The sequence below is a fragment of the Microtus oregoni genome, unplaced genomic scaffold, assembly GCF_018167655.1.
Source record: "Microtus oregoni isolate MIOR12 unplaced genomic scaffold, Mior012 000046F_ref0000063, whole genome shotgun sequence".
NCBI classification, from domain to species: Eukaryota; Metazoa; Chordata; class Mammalia; order Rodentia; family Cricetidae; genus Microtus; species Microtus oregoni.
The window spans coordinates 160,923-177,224 of record NW_024543220.1 but is presented as its reverse complement, the minus strand read 5'-3'; the positions used below and the strand labels follow the sequence as shown (position 1 = coordinate 177,224).

General features: G+C 38.0%; 1 protein-coding gene across 6 annotated transcripts in view; it reads right to left on the bottom strand.

Moving 5' to 3' along the window:
• Nucleotides 1-2,917: 2,917 nt before the first annotated feature.
• The window catches only part of LOC121435597 (putative RNA-binding protein Luc7-like 2), a 58,448-nt gene continuing 45,063 nt past the window's right edge, over nt 2,918-16,302 (bottom strand). For 4 of the 6 annotated variants that reach the window (XM_041635050.1, XM_041635053.1, XM_041635051.1 and 1 more), the window contains 3 exons: nt 14,693-14,722; nt 8,318-8,509; nt 2,918-4,206 (listed from right to left, as the gene is read on the bottom strand). In XM_041635050.1, the coding sequence (XP_041490984.1) occupies nt 4,044-4,206; nt 8,318-8,509; nt 14,693-14,722 (385 nt within the window). In that variant the 3' untranslated portion in view covers nt 2,918-4,043. The remainder of the gene's footprint in view (nt 4,207-8,317; nt 8,510-14,692; nt 14,723-16,302) is intronic. The other 2 variants (XM_041635052.1, XM_041635049.1) reach the window with 1 other exon arrangement.

Below are 16,302 nucleotides of genomic sequence, written 5' to 3'. Positions count from 1 at the left end.
TGGCAGTTCCAGCTGCTGGTTGTCTCCACTGGCACTCAATACTGCTATCCATTTCCTGTGGGGCATTCCAGTGGGTATGCGGTGGTGCCTCATGACTGATGGCCTCAGGCACATTTTGTGTGTGTATACACTTGGTGATCATTTCCTTTGTGTGATTCTCATTATGTTCAAAGATCAAATATTGAGAAATCTTGCTTAAAATACCCATATGTGGAGGCTGGAGCACTGACTATTCTTCCAGAGGTCCTGAGTTCAATTCACAGAAACCACATGGTGGCTCACAACCATCTGTAATGAGATTTGATGCCCTCTTCTGACATACAACATACATTAATAGGTCTAAAAAAAAAATCCATGTATTTGCCAGGTTAGAGCATTTTACTTGTATTGTATTCATACATGTGTACAGGTGGCACTGGGTGGAGGCCAGAGACCAACCTCAGAGCCAGCCCACCTTGTCTTTTTGAGGCAGGGTCTGTCATTAGCCTACAGCTCACCAGTTCGTTAGTCTGGTTTGTCAGTGAGCCCCAGGAGCCCACCTGTGATCCTCACAGTCAAGATCGTAAGTCCATACCACCATGCCTGACATTTAGGGATCCACCTCAGCACATTGTAGGCATGTGCTGACAGCCATCTTCCCAGCCCAGGACAGAACTTTTGTTTTTTGAGACAGGGTTTCTCTGTAGCTTTGGAGCCTGTCCTGGAACTAACTCTTGTAGACCAGGCTGGCTTTGAACTCACAGAGATCCGCCTGCCTCTGTCTCCCCCGAGTGCTGGGATTAAAGGCATGCGCCACAACCGCCCTAGAACATTTTAAAAATGGCAATTTAGATGAAAATCCAAGTGTTCCTCAACTTTATAAAAATTCTCAGAACGCTCAAGTTGAAAAACTGAAAATAAACACTCATAAAGCTCTCTAATACTTAACATTTTACACATTCACTTTTATGTATATGTGCATACAACTGGGCCATGTTTCATGTGATATTTCAGACATCAAATAACTGTTTTTATATAATGCAAGTTTACCACCCAACAAATTAAAAAGTTCTTTTCAGTCCATACAATCTCCCTGTTTCTCTACTTTTCCCCTTACATTGGAGCAGGTTCTATGGTAGCCCAGTTTGGCCTCAAAATCATTGCAATTCTTCTGCCTCCCATGTGTCTGGATTACAGGTATAAACCACCATACCCAACTAATTTAGACCACAAACATGCTTACTGGCTAGTTTGGTTAATTTTTTTTTTTATTTATGTGCATCATAAGTGTTCCGTCTGCATGCATGTCTGTCTGAGGGTATCAGATCCCCTGGAACTGTTACAGTTAATTCTGAGTGGCCATGTGAGTGCTGGGAATTGAACCTGGGTCCTCATCAATGTTCCCAACTACTAAACCATCTCTCCAGCCCCAACTGGTTAAAGGTTTAGTCTCCTTTAACCTAAAACTTTGACCTTTTGAAGAAATTGGACCAGTTGTTTTGTAAAATGACATACATTCTGAATTTATCTTATTTCCTACAAATTAGAACTTGGGCCTGTTTTTAAGACCGGGTCCTTATGTGATTTCGATACTGACTATTCAGAGATCACATTTTTACAAACAAACCTTGCCTAACGTTCAAAAGTTGCCCAGGCTAGTTGGTATTCACCTTGAAATTCTCCCACCTCAACTTCTCAACATGCCTGGACTTTGGGAGTGGAGTGCTTGTCAGCAGACACTTTTGACAGACTACTCTGAGATATTGGGTAATTCCTATTGATATCATGGATTTGTTTTTGCAACTCTGGAACGAATTCTGGGACATCATACAGACAGACAAGTGCTCAATCACTGAGCTCCACTCCAGCTGTCAAGTAAATTCTACCACACTTTCTGGGGGAACATTCTGAGACCTAACATAACTCACATCCCAATTTTGCTGATTATTTTCAGGTTCAAAAGAAAAAGTTGAAGTAAACCAAGACTGTAACAAAGGGGTTCTAGAAACGGCAGTGCCACATACAGCTTTCCTTCATTCTCATTTTGTCCCAGCACTCCTGAGGCTCCTTTATTGTCATTCCCAGCTTAGGCACACTATGCCTAGAAACTCAACTGATCCAGGTCTGATCAATGTCTGGCTTTCAGCCTAACACCTACTAGGCTAGCTAGGGAAATTAGGCTGATCCTCAGACATGGTTGTCATGCAGGCCTCGCAAAGCTCAGGAATATCTTCTGGCCCTGGCAATGCTCATTGATAGACCCCCTATCTCTACAAACAGAAAGCCCTCATCACCTGTTTTAACACCCAAAGAACAACTATTGTCTCAAACAACAGACGAAAGAAGAAATATTAAAAGGGACTTGGGATTGTCTTACTGGTATCCTAAAGTATTTTCACCAGGTATGGTGGTACATGGTTATAATCCTTAAACTGAATAGTAGAGGCGAGACAACCAGGAGTTCAAGGTCATCGTTGACGACACAGTGAACTGGAGGTCAGCCTGGCCCCAAAAGATGGAGCAAGGAACCTGGATCTGTTAAGAAGGCACTTTTTGTAAGCGTGAGAACCTAAGTCCAACCCCCAGCAAAAAGCCAGGTGTGGTAGTACCCACTTGCAATTCCCGTGCTGCGATTCTCATTCCCGTGTGTCCTCCATAGGGCTCTGGCCAGACATCTAACCTAATCTGTGAACTCCAGGTCAATAAGATCCTGTCTCAAAGGAGACTACAGCAGGCCACTAATTTGTGTCCGTCCCCCCGACCCAAGACCAGGCAGTGCCTCTTGGCACTGAGGCAAAGGCACAGTGGTCAGGAATTCTAGGTCAGTTTGGATTACATGAGACCTAACTCCTCCCAAAAATTATCTTATATATACTAATTTTACTAGTTAATATATTGTTTCTAGAAGGACAAAAGTTATTTGTTAACTACTAGGTAGTCATTAGTAAGTAATTAGCACTTTAATGCAGAAACTGTTGGTTTCATTATATTGGTTACATATTGACTTTATTCAGGCTTGTCAATTAAGGAATACAAACAAGAGACTCTTAGTTGCTTCTACAGGTCCAATCTTTCCTTATAGAAGCTGTTAAACACAGCTCTGAAGTAGTGGAGTATAGTCAGCAAGAGATTTGGGTGGAGCAACAGTTCATCTGAAATCCACAATTACATATTTACTACCTTTGGTGCCTTGTACAGTAAGGCACTGTTAAGGATGTTACAGAACAGAGGAAAATAGCACAGCAAAGAGTTCTAGTGACAACTTACTAAACAGGTTACAGAGTAATGATGGTAGTGATGATGATTGTTTCTTTTCCTTTTATTATTTTTACAATTAAGAGTATAGCCTTTATACTCCACACACTCACACACACACAATAAAACAAGTGCTTATTATGAAACAGTCCCTGCCCCATCCCCAATATACTGAACATAGCAGTTTTAATAGAACAACAACAAAAAAAATAAAATAAAGACAAGTCTGGTTTCAAACTTTCAATAAAAAAGCAAAAGTAACGCAACAGCTGTTCAACTCTAATAGGGCCCCAAACAAGACAGCCCTGTGTAAGTTTCACCAGCACACAATCCAGTAGAAATGCTCAACTATAATCAACTAGTAATTGAGGTGAACAGAACCTTAGAACAGAAGTTATATTGCTTCCCTGTCCCCTTTTCTCTTACAGTTGGAGGCACAGGTATTAGGAGATACAAAAGTCAAAGGAAGAAGAATTATAAAAGAAAAATTCCCAAAGCTGCTGCTGTTTGGAATAGAAGATAGAATTTTACAAATGTTCAAAAATTGCAAGGCATTAACACAATTCATACACTATCACTCCTACTTGAAAGAATAGAGATCAGCGTCTTATTATGTAAAACTGTACGTTCAGAATGGTATTACAGGTTCACCAGAAACTATGGATGTAGTTTTAGGCTTTATCAAGGAAAATAGGTTCATATCTAGCCTGGATCAGTATCTAGAACTGTCACCCCAAATGGCTGTGAACTAAATAATAGCATGTTAACTCCATAGGAAGCTTAAGGATTGAAGATATATACACGGCTAATTAGATCTCCCCTGCTTCCCGCTCTTCAGAGCTCCTCCTGTCTTCTGATCTGCCATTAGCACTCTCATAGGACCGCTTCTTATCTTTTCGATCTCGGTCACGAGGTGATCTGTCTCTGTCACGTGATGCTAAGTCTTGGTCTCTGAATCTTTCTTTTGAGGATCTGAAAAATATTAATTTGAGGAGCAAAATATGTTGGGACACCCAAAATCCAATCAAAGACTAGGAGAAATATTAAGTTTCTGATAGCTGAAGAAACAGATTAGAATACATCTGACAGCAGACTTTCTGACAGAAAAGAGCATGGCTATAGCTGACAGGGGCACCAAAACAAGATTGGTGGCAACAAATAGCTATATGTTAAAAGGCCTAAATTAAACAATGATTTAATTCTTAGTATTTGAGATAACCATGAACATTCTCCAATTAATAGATATTTAATATAAAAATAATGTATAGGTAATAGCTTTTAAAAGTGAAAGGTATCAGATTCCAAATTGGATGGAGATCAATGAATTAGTATAGATTCATATCTTTTGGGCTAAATGGGTGGACAAAATAAGGAAGTGTAAATCATACACAATCTCAGGGTGTAGGAGTCTTTCTGTTCTATCAACTTTTAAAATGTAAAAATGCAGAACCATCCATAGCTTGCTGGTTGTACAAAAACAGGCTCTCATCACATTTGTTCTACAGGCAGCACTTTGCAAACTCAAGAAATAGAACTACTCAATAATATGGCTTTAAATAACCATTTGCTATTTCAAAATCTGCTTTACTCCTCAAGTGAATTCATTAAAACCAAGATGGAAGGTATCAAAAACTGATTAGGCCAAAATAAAATACTGTTTCTAATACTATCTCCATTCTCACACCCATTTTCAAAGAAAGTACAAAAACAAAACTTCATTTCAGAAATTCAACCAGAAAACAAAACACAGACATTACATAGAATCTAACTATATTGATTAGCATAGAATATATACTTTCAACACCTAAAATGAATTAACAAATATTACATTTATTTTATTCTTTACAGGTGATACAGAATGTTTACACAAATTTCTCAACCAAGGTTTAGAATTATGATCAGAGGCACTGCCAATTACTACATAATACTTTTTTTTTTGTCAAGAATTGGGAGTTTAAACCTAGGACCTCAATATGCTAAGTTTGCATGCTACTAGCCCTAAAAAAGCAATACTTTCAGGAAAACATAAGGCAAGATAAAAATACTACTATAACCAGTTTTAAAAATATAGATAAGGAGAGCATTGTAGTTCAAATATAAAATGTTCAAAAGGCTCATGTACTGTTGACTTGAAACTGCTGGGTGGTGCTACAGAAAACGTCGAGGTCATGAAGACGGTACAGCCAATGAATTAATCCACTCTAAGTTCATAGCTAAATAGCCATTAAGAAGATTCTGTCAGGACGAAAATAAGTCAAGAAGGGAGTATCTTATATCTTGTGCCTAATCCCTTGTTCTATCTTTCTTCTGTCAGAAGGTGAACCTCTTTACTCCACTATAGGCTCTCTGCACTGGTGTTCTCGTTCACCAGGCACGGGCCCAAAAGCAAGAACTGAAATCTCAGACAATGTGAGAGAAAAAAAAAAAAAAAAAAAAAAACCTTCATGTTGTTTTCAAGTGCTTTGTCATAATACAAAAATATGGTAACAAATGATTAAAACAAAAGCTTGAAAAATTAACACCAATTTAGATCATTCTACTTGAGGTTTTATATGCCCTTTTCCCCCCTTTTGTTTTATTTTCCGAGTCAAGGTCTTTCTCCCTAGCCCAAGCTGGCCTCAATTTGTGGCAAGTCTCCTGCCTCAGGCCCTAGAGTAGCATTACAGGAGCTCATGCTTAATAAGCATTTAAAAAATAATATGCTTAAAAGACAAAAAGTCACATTCCAAGTCACACAAGCCATCTATCTCCAAAGCCACTATTAAACATAGAAATGATCAATAGAACAATGACATTAGATGCTGGCAAGTCCCTGAGGTCAGTGATAGTAACTGAAAAAGATGAATTAATGGTTGTACAAGATCACACATACCCTACATGCAGTAAGTTTCTTAAGTGTGACTGCTGAAAGTCTAATAAGCCAAATATTCCTATTACTTCTATTTAACGATAGGGTAAAACAATAGGATGTAATTAAATTATTTGGCAAAGAATTCTGAACCCAAGTAGTTTAACTTTGAAGTATGTACTACATGACAGAACACCTGAAAAGCACAAGGTTGCTGAAGGTCTTCACTGACCTGTGGGAACTGCTGCCAAGACAAGATTCATATAGATAACTCACTTATAGCGGAGACCAGAACTTCACAGCAAGGGCAAGAAAACAGCAAAATGTCAAGACTTTTAATGGACTTTTTTTTTATCATCAAAAACTCACATATATACCAATAATTTGATGTTATATATATGAAATAACAAGTAGCAATCATTTAAAAAAAAACAACGTTTTAAAAGTAATTTGAATTCAATGATATGAAATACTTTTGAGAAAAGCAAAATCTTTAATAGTTTTACAAAAATAATCCTCTTTTAAACATGCTGAGTATGGTAGGAAGTTTTCCTATATAAATAAACTTCACAAGTTCAGGAAGCATCAGGATGACACAATGCTAGGACATCCCTCCCATTTCCACCACCAATAAAGACATGTAGATAAATACCAGAGAAGTGACAACTGGGCAGGTCAACACAGAATCATCTAGATCCTTTACCACCTAGCTGCATGAATTCTCAGATTTTAGTGTGCAGATTTCGAATCATCAAGAACATTAAGAAAATGTTTGTTTCTGAACATGGCACTGAAGATAGTCTCCAAATTCCAGTTTCAAAATATGAGAAAGAGACCTACAGGTATCTGCCTACTTGTTTAATTACAACCTAATTACACCATTTATTCAAGACTGATCCATTATCTGAAAACATTTTTAAAACTCATTTTGAAATTTTCATCATCTAATAAAATTTGCCCTATGATATCCAGTTTAGCGCTTTATAATCCATGGTCAAGTATGCTCCCAAACAGAAAACAGCTTAGAGCAACATAAATATGATTGTATAATATACTATTATTTCTTTGCTATTTTTTTTTTAACTAAGGCTAACACAGAGGAAAGTTATCTAATTCATAAAGCAGGCAGGGTCTTATATGCCTATAATCCCAGCACTCAAAAGGAAGCTGAGGCAAAAGGATTATGAATCTCGGGCCAATCTGGGCTACAATTAAGCCATTGCTCCCCTGCCATTACCCCCCAAAAAGCACACACACAAAAACTAACTAGAATCACTTGAAGGACTACTTAGAACAAGGACAGATATATATGTAATAAAATGTTGACTGAAAGGCTATTAAGAAACTAAGCTTGTGATCTCAGGGAATGGGTAATTCAGTCTAAAAAGATTTTGCCAACTTTCTCTGGATTCAGCTATGAACTTTATGTGGAGTAAGCCACAGAACACCTAAGACTAGTAACTAGGCACTCCAAGTGTTTCTCTTACATAAACCTATGCATGGTTGTCAAGGAAGGGAATAAGTAATTTTAAGTATAATTTATGTTCCATAGGATTATCATGTGACCTGAGTTTTGGGAGCTTAACAGCTCCACTATATTCTAATCCTTAATCTGCTCGCACCAGATGATCAGGTCCAGTGTCTTCTCTCATTGCATATTTTGAAGTTTCCTGATATACTAAGAAGTGTTGTAGCATCTCAAAACTCAGAATCTTCCCATCACACTAAAGGTGAACACAAAATGTTATGTTTTATACTGCAGATTAAATGACATCGAAGAATGTGTTTGCTCTTTAGAAGTGCACCAGCTCCAAGTTTGGAAAACAGGCAAACAGAACTAAATAATTCTTTTAATGAAAGGACCTCAGAGTCCCTAATTTGTTAATACACATTGGAAAACAAAAATCCCCACAACCTCATGAGTATTAGTACCTAAAATTATTTGCCTGTAAAATAGTTTTTGTTTTTATCAGCACCCCTCCCAACTCCCAACATCCCAAGTAAAGAAAAGCAATAACCTCTGCACATACTGGCTCCAATTTCTTACTCTGGCTCACACATTACTCTGCATGAACTACTCATACAATCAGAAAAAAATGTATACACCTACAATTGGGTACATATCAACACCAGGTGCAAGTTTCAAACCAATAATCTAAGCATAAGTAACATAAGTAAACTTAAAAGGCTAAAACTTAAAGGTAGCTCCGCATCCTCTGATCGGCACTTCAGTACCTCCTCTTGGATCGCTCTCTGCTCCTATCTCTAGAACTGTGCCGACTTCTCTGGTGGCTGCGGCTGCGGCTGCGGCTACTGGAACGGGACCTGTGGCGATGTCGTTTCTCTCGAGACTTGGATCGAGTCCTCCTCTTGCGTTCTCGTGACATGGAGCGAGATCGGTGTCTACGATGCTCTCTGGATCTAGATCTACAAGAAAATAATTTACTTCATTCATTGTTAGTGCTACAATTCTTATTTCACACTTAAATTTTTCTTCAAAAAGAAGCTAATTCTTTTTTTAAGAAAATATTTATTTATTACATATACAATATTCTGTCTGCATGTATGCCTGCAGGCCAGAAGAGGGCACCAGATCTTAATACAGATGGTTGTGAACCACCATGTGGTTGCTGGGAATTGAACTCAGGACCTCTGGAAGAGCAGGCAATGCTCTTAACCACTGAGCCATCTCTCCAGCCCAAAGCTCATTCTTATTTAAAAAAAAAAAAAAAAAAAAAAAAAAGGTCTTGTGTGGCCAGGTAGTGATGGTACACGCATTTAATCCCAGCACTTGGGAGGCAGAGGCAGGCAGATGTCTGAGTTTGAGGCCAGCCTCCTCTACAGCGTGAGTTCCAGGACAGCCAGAACTACATGGAAAAAACAAAAAACAAAGAAACAAAGGGATGTGTGTGCCAATGAGCATATCACAGGATATGAGGTGTAGGTCAGAGGACAAGCTTTGGGGAGACTCTTTCCACAATAAGAGTCCCAGGAATTGAACTCAGGTTGAGCTATCTTGCCAGGACTGAGAAGTTATTCTTCAGTAGCTGTACTTGATGGCAATTCTATTCTAAATAAATTATATGTTCAATGGCAACACATTGCTAGTATGTTAATGACTAATAACTAGGATTTCAAAATAAAACCTAGAACACTAATTGCCAGAAGTCAATGCATACTGTATAAATTTATGTCAGTTAACTAGGAATGCAATAAAGAAAAAAGGGGGGATATAATATAGAAAAGATGAGATAAAAAGGTGGATTTTTGAATCTACTTTTTTAAAAAACTTATTTATTCATTATGTATACAATGGTCTGCCTGCATGTGTCCCTGAAGACAGAAGTTGGCACCAGATCATATTACTGATGGTTGTGAACCACTATATGGTTGCTGGGAATTGAACTCAGGACCTCTGGAAGAGTAGTCAATGCTCTTAACCACTGAGCCATCTCTCCAGCACCTTTGAATCTACTTTTAAACAACCACTGGCCTCAAATATTTTATATTAGTATGGATTTTTGTATATGATATAAATTTAAGGTCTTTTTGTTATACTGTGTATATATATAATGTCTACTATTATTTAAGGTATTTTACCTATGCAGCTCTTTTAAAAAGGTTATGTAAAGTTTTGATATTTCAAAGTTATTTAGGATATTAAAAAATATAGGTTAGCAGTTAGTCATCTGTAATAATCATGATTTATAGTCATTCCTGGTATGTTTTCAAAGTCAAACAAAGATATATTTTAAACAGATGGTCTTCAAACATTTCAAAGACCTGTTTTAATAACATAAGACTTTATATGACAATGAGACATGTTTGTTCCTGGCAGAACCAATTCTTCATAAAAGGATGAAGGGCATCAAAGAAGCTCCATAAGGAGTTTGTTTTGTGACAAAAGCTAGACATTTGAGTAAGAAACTGCCCTTGCCTCGATTGCTGACAGTATGCTGTTCAAACTGGACAAACAGGACAAAATAGAAAGCAAATACCAAACTTTGTCAAGACAAGGTAAGACAGTCCTTCAAAATTCCTGCTTTATAACAATGTCTGTCATATATTCTAGTCCTGTGGCCAAAGATAAATGCCCCAGCATTACAGAGGAACATTAGGGTGACTGTCCAGACAGTCAGATGTCCCTGCCATTTCTATAGTTTTGGAAGTTGTTTGCTCTGCACTTCTGGTTTACTCAAGTAAAATTTTATCCTTCTTGGGTATCGGATGGAGCTGAAGACAAGGCAGTTTTCACTATCATTAAATTAAAGAGGAAAACTTACTAAAGAGATGCAAAATATATAGGCTGAAAAACAAAAGCTTAAGTTGTTTATCTAAAAAGATTTTTTAAGATCTAAAATTTTTTTAACAGTGGTAATAAAAGTTATAACATAAAATGGCTTAGTTATGAGACTTTGGGCTAAAATAGGATAGATAATTCAGTACTCTCTCCAACTTTGCCAAATACAAATGAATTGGACATTGTGAGTATAATTCCTACCTGATAATTGTTCATATTGTATATAGTTTTTATTGTGATAGAGTTAAAATCTTTCCTTTTTAGACAAAAAGGGGGTAGTGTTGCAGAATAATCTCTTCATATACTGTGAAGATGGTTTAATAAAAAGATGAATGGTCAATATCTTGGGTTTCCAGGCACAGAGGACACTGAAAAGAAGGGCAGAGACGAGGAGACACAGAGGAAGCAGGATGAAGTGGACAAGCCTCATAAGAGCTAGCTAAAAACAACCCTAAGCTACCAGCTGAGGTTTCATAACTATTAAGGATTCTCCATGTGATTATTTGGAAGCTGGCAGGCAGGACAGTAATAGACTCACTACAATTGTAGCTCAGTGGTACAGACGTTGCTAACATCCAAGGAGCTAAAAGGACCCACCCCCACTATTAGACAGGAAAAAAAAAGCTAAGTTGATAAAAGTGCTTGCTGCACAACCATGAATACTAGAGTGTAGATTTCAGCACACACCTGTAACCTCAGCAGAAAACAAAGGGCAGGAGGGCTGTTGAGACTTGTTAGTTTACACCCTAGCTGAGAAAACACAAACCCCAGATTCAGACAGGGGTTAGAGAGGACAATACCAAAGCTCTCTTCAGGAAATCACACCAAACATACATATACACATAGACTCACAGATACACGGGCAAAAACACATACGCAACAAAAATAGTAATAAAAAGATTAATCAGGGGAAGTTGTGGTGGCACACTGAGTTTTGAGGCCAGCCAGAGCTACATACACATAGTGAGACTCTAAATAAGATGTATGAGGCTAGAGAGATGGCTCAATTGTTAAGAATACAACTGTTCTTCCAAAGTTCTTAAGTTTAATTCCCAGCAACTATATGGTGGCTCACAACCATCTATAATGGAATCTGATGCCCTCTTCAGATATTCAGGCATACATGCAGAGCATTCATACCTAAAAACAAAACAAACAAAAAACCCACATGCAAACATAAATAACTCCCCCCGCCCCAACCAAAGACAGGGTTTCTCTGTACAGCTTTGAAGCCTGTCCTGGCACTAGCTCTGTAGACTAGGCCTCGAACTCACAGATATCCACCTGCCCCTGCCTCCCGAGTGCTGGGATTAGAGGTGGTATATGCCACCACTGCTTGGCAAATTTTTTTTTAAAAAAGTTACCTCAGGAATATGAATGAAAAATGAAGGCAACAATAAGTATTCCCACTTCATGCCAAGTTTTTGAAATTTCTTTTTTTTTTTTTAATTCTGAGCACACTTAAGAAATTTAGGGGTCTAGGAAAGATGGCTCAATAAGCTAAGAATGCATGCTGCTCTTCTACAATATAAGTCTAATTCCCAACATGTTTATGAGGTGGCAAACAATCACTTATAATTCTAGTTCCAGGGAACCTAATGTTCTGTCTTTCAAGGGCACCCCTCTACACACACAGCATATACTCAGAAATAATAACAAAAACCAACACCAAAAAACTAACCCCCCACAAAAAAAGAAAAAAAATATATATCTGATGCATATAAAGAGAATGATAAAGAATACTTAAGGATAAATCATTCCGTACTTAAATTACAATTTGACCACTAAAGTTTTGAATGCCTATAATAAGCTAAAATTCAAACAGAATTTAAGCATTTTTCCAAAGCTCGTGTGTGTGTGTGTGTGTGAGAGTGAGAGAGAGAGAGAGACAGACAGACAGACAGACAGACAGAGATGAGGATGGAGACAGCATTAAAAGAACAGAAATATGTGAAGGAAAGCAAAAAGATAAAAAGCATACTGTTTCACTTCTTTCAGAGCGACAAAACTGATGACACGGTGATGCTTATTTGTGATCCCGGCATTCAGGGGGAGGAAGTGGGAAGATAGTAAATTCATGGACAGGTTAGGATACTATAGCTACTAATTTGAAAAAGAAAGTTTCAAATTACCATAAGAATGTATTTTCTCAGCTGGGTGGCACCAGCACTTGGGAGGCAGAGGCAGGCGGATCTCTGTGAGTTCGAGGCCAGCCTGGTCTAAAAAGAGCTAGTTCCAAGGACAGGCATCAAAGCTACAGAGAAACCCTGTTTTGAAAAACAAACAAACAAAAAACAAAAACAAAAAGTATTTTCTCATAACTTCAAAAGTGTAATAATTGTGATAGTTTGTTTTTAAATGAATTTTTTATTTATTATGCATGTTTGTTGGTTGTGACAGGGATTCTTTGTATAAGTTTCTCTAGATAGACAGACAGACAGACAGACCTCTCATGACAGATACATAGGTAAATAAGTTGATCTTTCATGAGAAAGATCTGGCTGTCCTGGAACTTCATTTGTAGACCAGGATGACCTCGAACTCACAGAGATCCATCTACCTCCGCCTCTCAAGTGCTGGGATTAAAGGCGTGCACCATCACTACCCAGTCCAATTTAATGCAACTTTTAAAAATGTCTAGATAATAATTATTCATGACAATATATTTGCTAAGTACCTAGCCCATTGCACCTTTTTAGTTACAAGAGAAAAAAGAACAGTAAAATAAGTCCCTGAACTTATTACTTATTATTTACTTAGAGTTCACAGTCTAAGAAATAAGTCTCTAGAGATCTACCTCTAGTAAAGAAATAAGCAAACAGATATGGGTAGTAAGAGTTTACATAAAGCCGGGCGATGGTGGCGCACGCCTTTAATCCCAGCACTCGGGAGGCAGAGGCAGGCGGATCTCTGTGAGTTCAAGGCCAGCCTGGTCTACAGAGCGAGTTCCAGGACAGGCTCCAAAGCCACAGAGAAACCCTGTCTCGAAAAACCAAAAAAAAAAAAGAGTTTACATAAAGCAGGCATAGGAGGATTTTCTGACAGAACGGCATTTGAGCAAAGATTGAAAAAAGGGAAGCAAATCCGTCAGCATAGAGAAGACCATCCGGGTATAAAGTTCTGGAATGAGAGCAAGTTGAACATGTCGAAGGCTGACAAAACCTGCTTGGCTACAATGAAGTGAGGAAAGAGCAAAATTAGGGTTTAACAAATATGAAGATCAAGTATTTTATCATTCAAACCAAGAAGCTCTAAGTGGTGCTTACAGAAACTGACTGGGGGAAGTATTACTGTGAAAACAAATGGTATTAATGTGAAAACAAATATAAACAACTTTCTCAGGGCACACTGGACGACATACACAGACACCCACTAAGGATATAGTGTCAAATGTGGTTGTACACAGCTGTAATCTTATCACTAAGTAGAAAGATAATTAATTCACACAAGACCCTGCCTGGAAAAAACAAGTATGTTGACACATGCCTGTAATCCTTACTAACAGTTCCAGAAGACAAACTGGAGTCAACATGGATACAGTCTCAAAAACCGAAACGAAAGAAAACCCACACAATAACAACAACAAAATCCCCAGCTGGCTAGCCTATTTGTATTCCCAATAGGTATGTTAAGGCTATTGTTTCTCAAATGGACCACTCAAATTGATTTATTTTTTTCAAACTGTCTTTTAAAAAAATTCTGCCGGGCAGTAGCAATGCACGCCTTTAATCCCAGTACTCAGAAGGCAAAGGTAGGTGGATTTCTGTGAGTTTGAGGCCAGCCTGGTCTACAAGAGCTAGTTCCAGGACTTGGGATAGTTATAGAAAAACCCTGCTATGAAAGAAATGAATGAATGAATGAATTCTGGGCTAGAAAGATGGCTCAGCAGCAAAGAGCAATGGCTGAAATTCCAGAGGACCCTGGTTCAACCCCAGCAACCACGTGGACATTCACAACTGCCTCTAACTCCAGGATCTGACACTCTCACCCAGACATACAAGCAGGCAAAACAGCAATGTATATAAAATAAAATTTTAAAAAATCCTATCATATATTTTCTGAACTTCCAAAAGATTTTTAAAGAAACAGCTCAAACCTGAACTATAAAAGAATAAGTCAGTAATAACTTCTTTTCTTTTTTTCAAGACAGGGTTTGACTACCAAGTGCTGGGATTAAAGGTGTGTTCCACCACTGCCCAGCTCAGTCAATAATAATTTACTGTCATTCAAATTTAAGAGATACATAATCCAAAGAACATACATTTGAAAAATACAGCTTCACTATTTTATCCATCTTCTATGGTACATACCTTTTGGGATTCTTGCTATGTGAGCGGGACCTAAAAAAAGAATATCTACTTTTAGAAAAGTGACTATATAAATTTTTAAACTGGTACATTGTACTTGTAAATGATATTTTCCTTGAGTTCTGACATTTACTTCTTTTTTTTTTTTTGGGCGGGGGGGGTGGGGAGGGGGAGCTCGAGACAGGGTTTCTCTGTAGCTTTGGAGCCTGTCCTGGAACTAGCTCTTGAACTCACAGGGGTTCACCCACCTCTGCCTCCTGAGTGCTGGGATTAAAGGCGTGTGCCACCACAGCCTGGCCTCTGACATTTACTTCTATAAAAGCAAAGCATGTACTTATGCACTGGAGTCTACCCCCAGCAAAAAGAACAAAAAAACAACTTTATAGAATTCTCTACCTTGTCACAGCAGTTCCTTCAACTAGATAGACACTTGACTTATAAAAGAATATTCTTCTGGAGACTGAAACTGTGTGCTTATCACAAAAGCAATTCTCCAGAAACTGTTTCCTATACTAGAACAACAGAAACAAACAAATAATTTTAAAAAAGTACACACACACACACACACACCTATTTTTCTATAGCGTTCACACTATCACTGTGCTTTTGTCTTCTGGGAACATATATATTCCTTAAAAAAGAAAATAATTTATTTTTATTTATGTATATTGAGTGCTCTGCCTGCATAGTCCTCTGCTCAACAGAGGTCGCTATATCCCATTATAGACGGTGTGGGCCACCATGTGGTTGCTGGGAATTGAATTCCAGGCCTCTGGAAGAACAGTCAGTGTTCTTAACTCTTAACTGCAGGGCCATCATCTCTCCAGCCCAGAAAATAATATTTTTAAGTGTGTATGTGTACATGTAAGCCTGGTTATGCATGACTCAGGAGCTAGAAGCATTGGATATTGTGGCGCCTGAGTCACAGGAAATTGTTAACTGCCCAACGTGTATACTGGCAACTGGACTCAGGTCCCCTGGAAGAGAAGTGCATGTTGTTAATCACTAAGCATCTTTCCAATCCCAAAATGATTATATTCCTCCATTTTTAAAAAAAAGTGCGTATTTGTCTGCATGTATGTATGTAACCCATGTGCATGTCTGAGATCAGAAGAGGCTGGATCCCCAGAAATGGAAATATGTGAGTTTAAATATATTTAAACCAGCAAACCATCTCTCTACCTTCCAAATGATCCAACACCAGATTATCACTTTATATAACAACCCTTGACATTTCCCAGCAGTGTTAGCACTCAATAAACAATTCTAGTTTCTAACACTGCAGGGTTTATTTTGTAGTGTGAATGTATAAATAACAGCAAGCATATTTTAAAGTATGCTTTGAGCTATATTAACTATGATTCTATCCATGCTCTGTCTGTGCAACTAGGAGAAAGTTATATATCCTCCTTTGGTTTAATCTATCATTTGAAAGACAGGAATAGCAATATAAATGTTACTGGCTATGCAATGTCCCTCAAAAGTTAATGTGCTAATGATCTAGTCACCAACTGGTATATCTAATCATCAAAGGCCAACTCAATCATAAGGGCTCTTTACCCAAATCAATGGATATAAAATCTAAAGACAGAAGGTGTTGGATCCCATGGAGT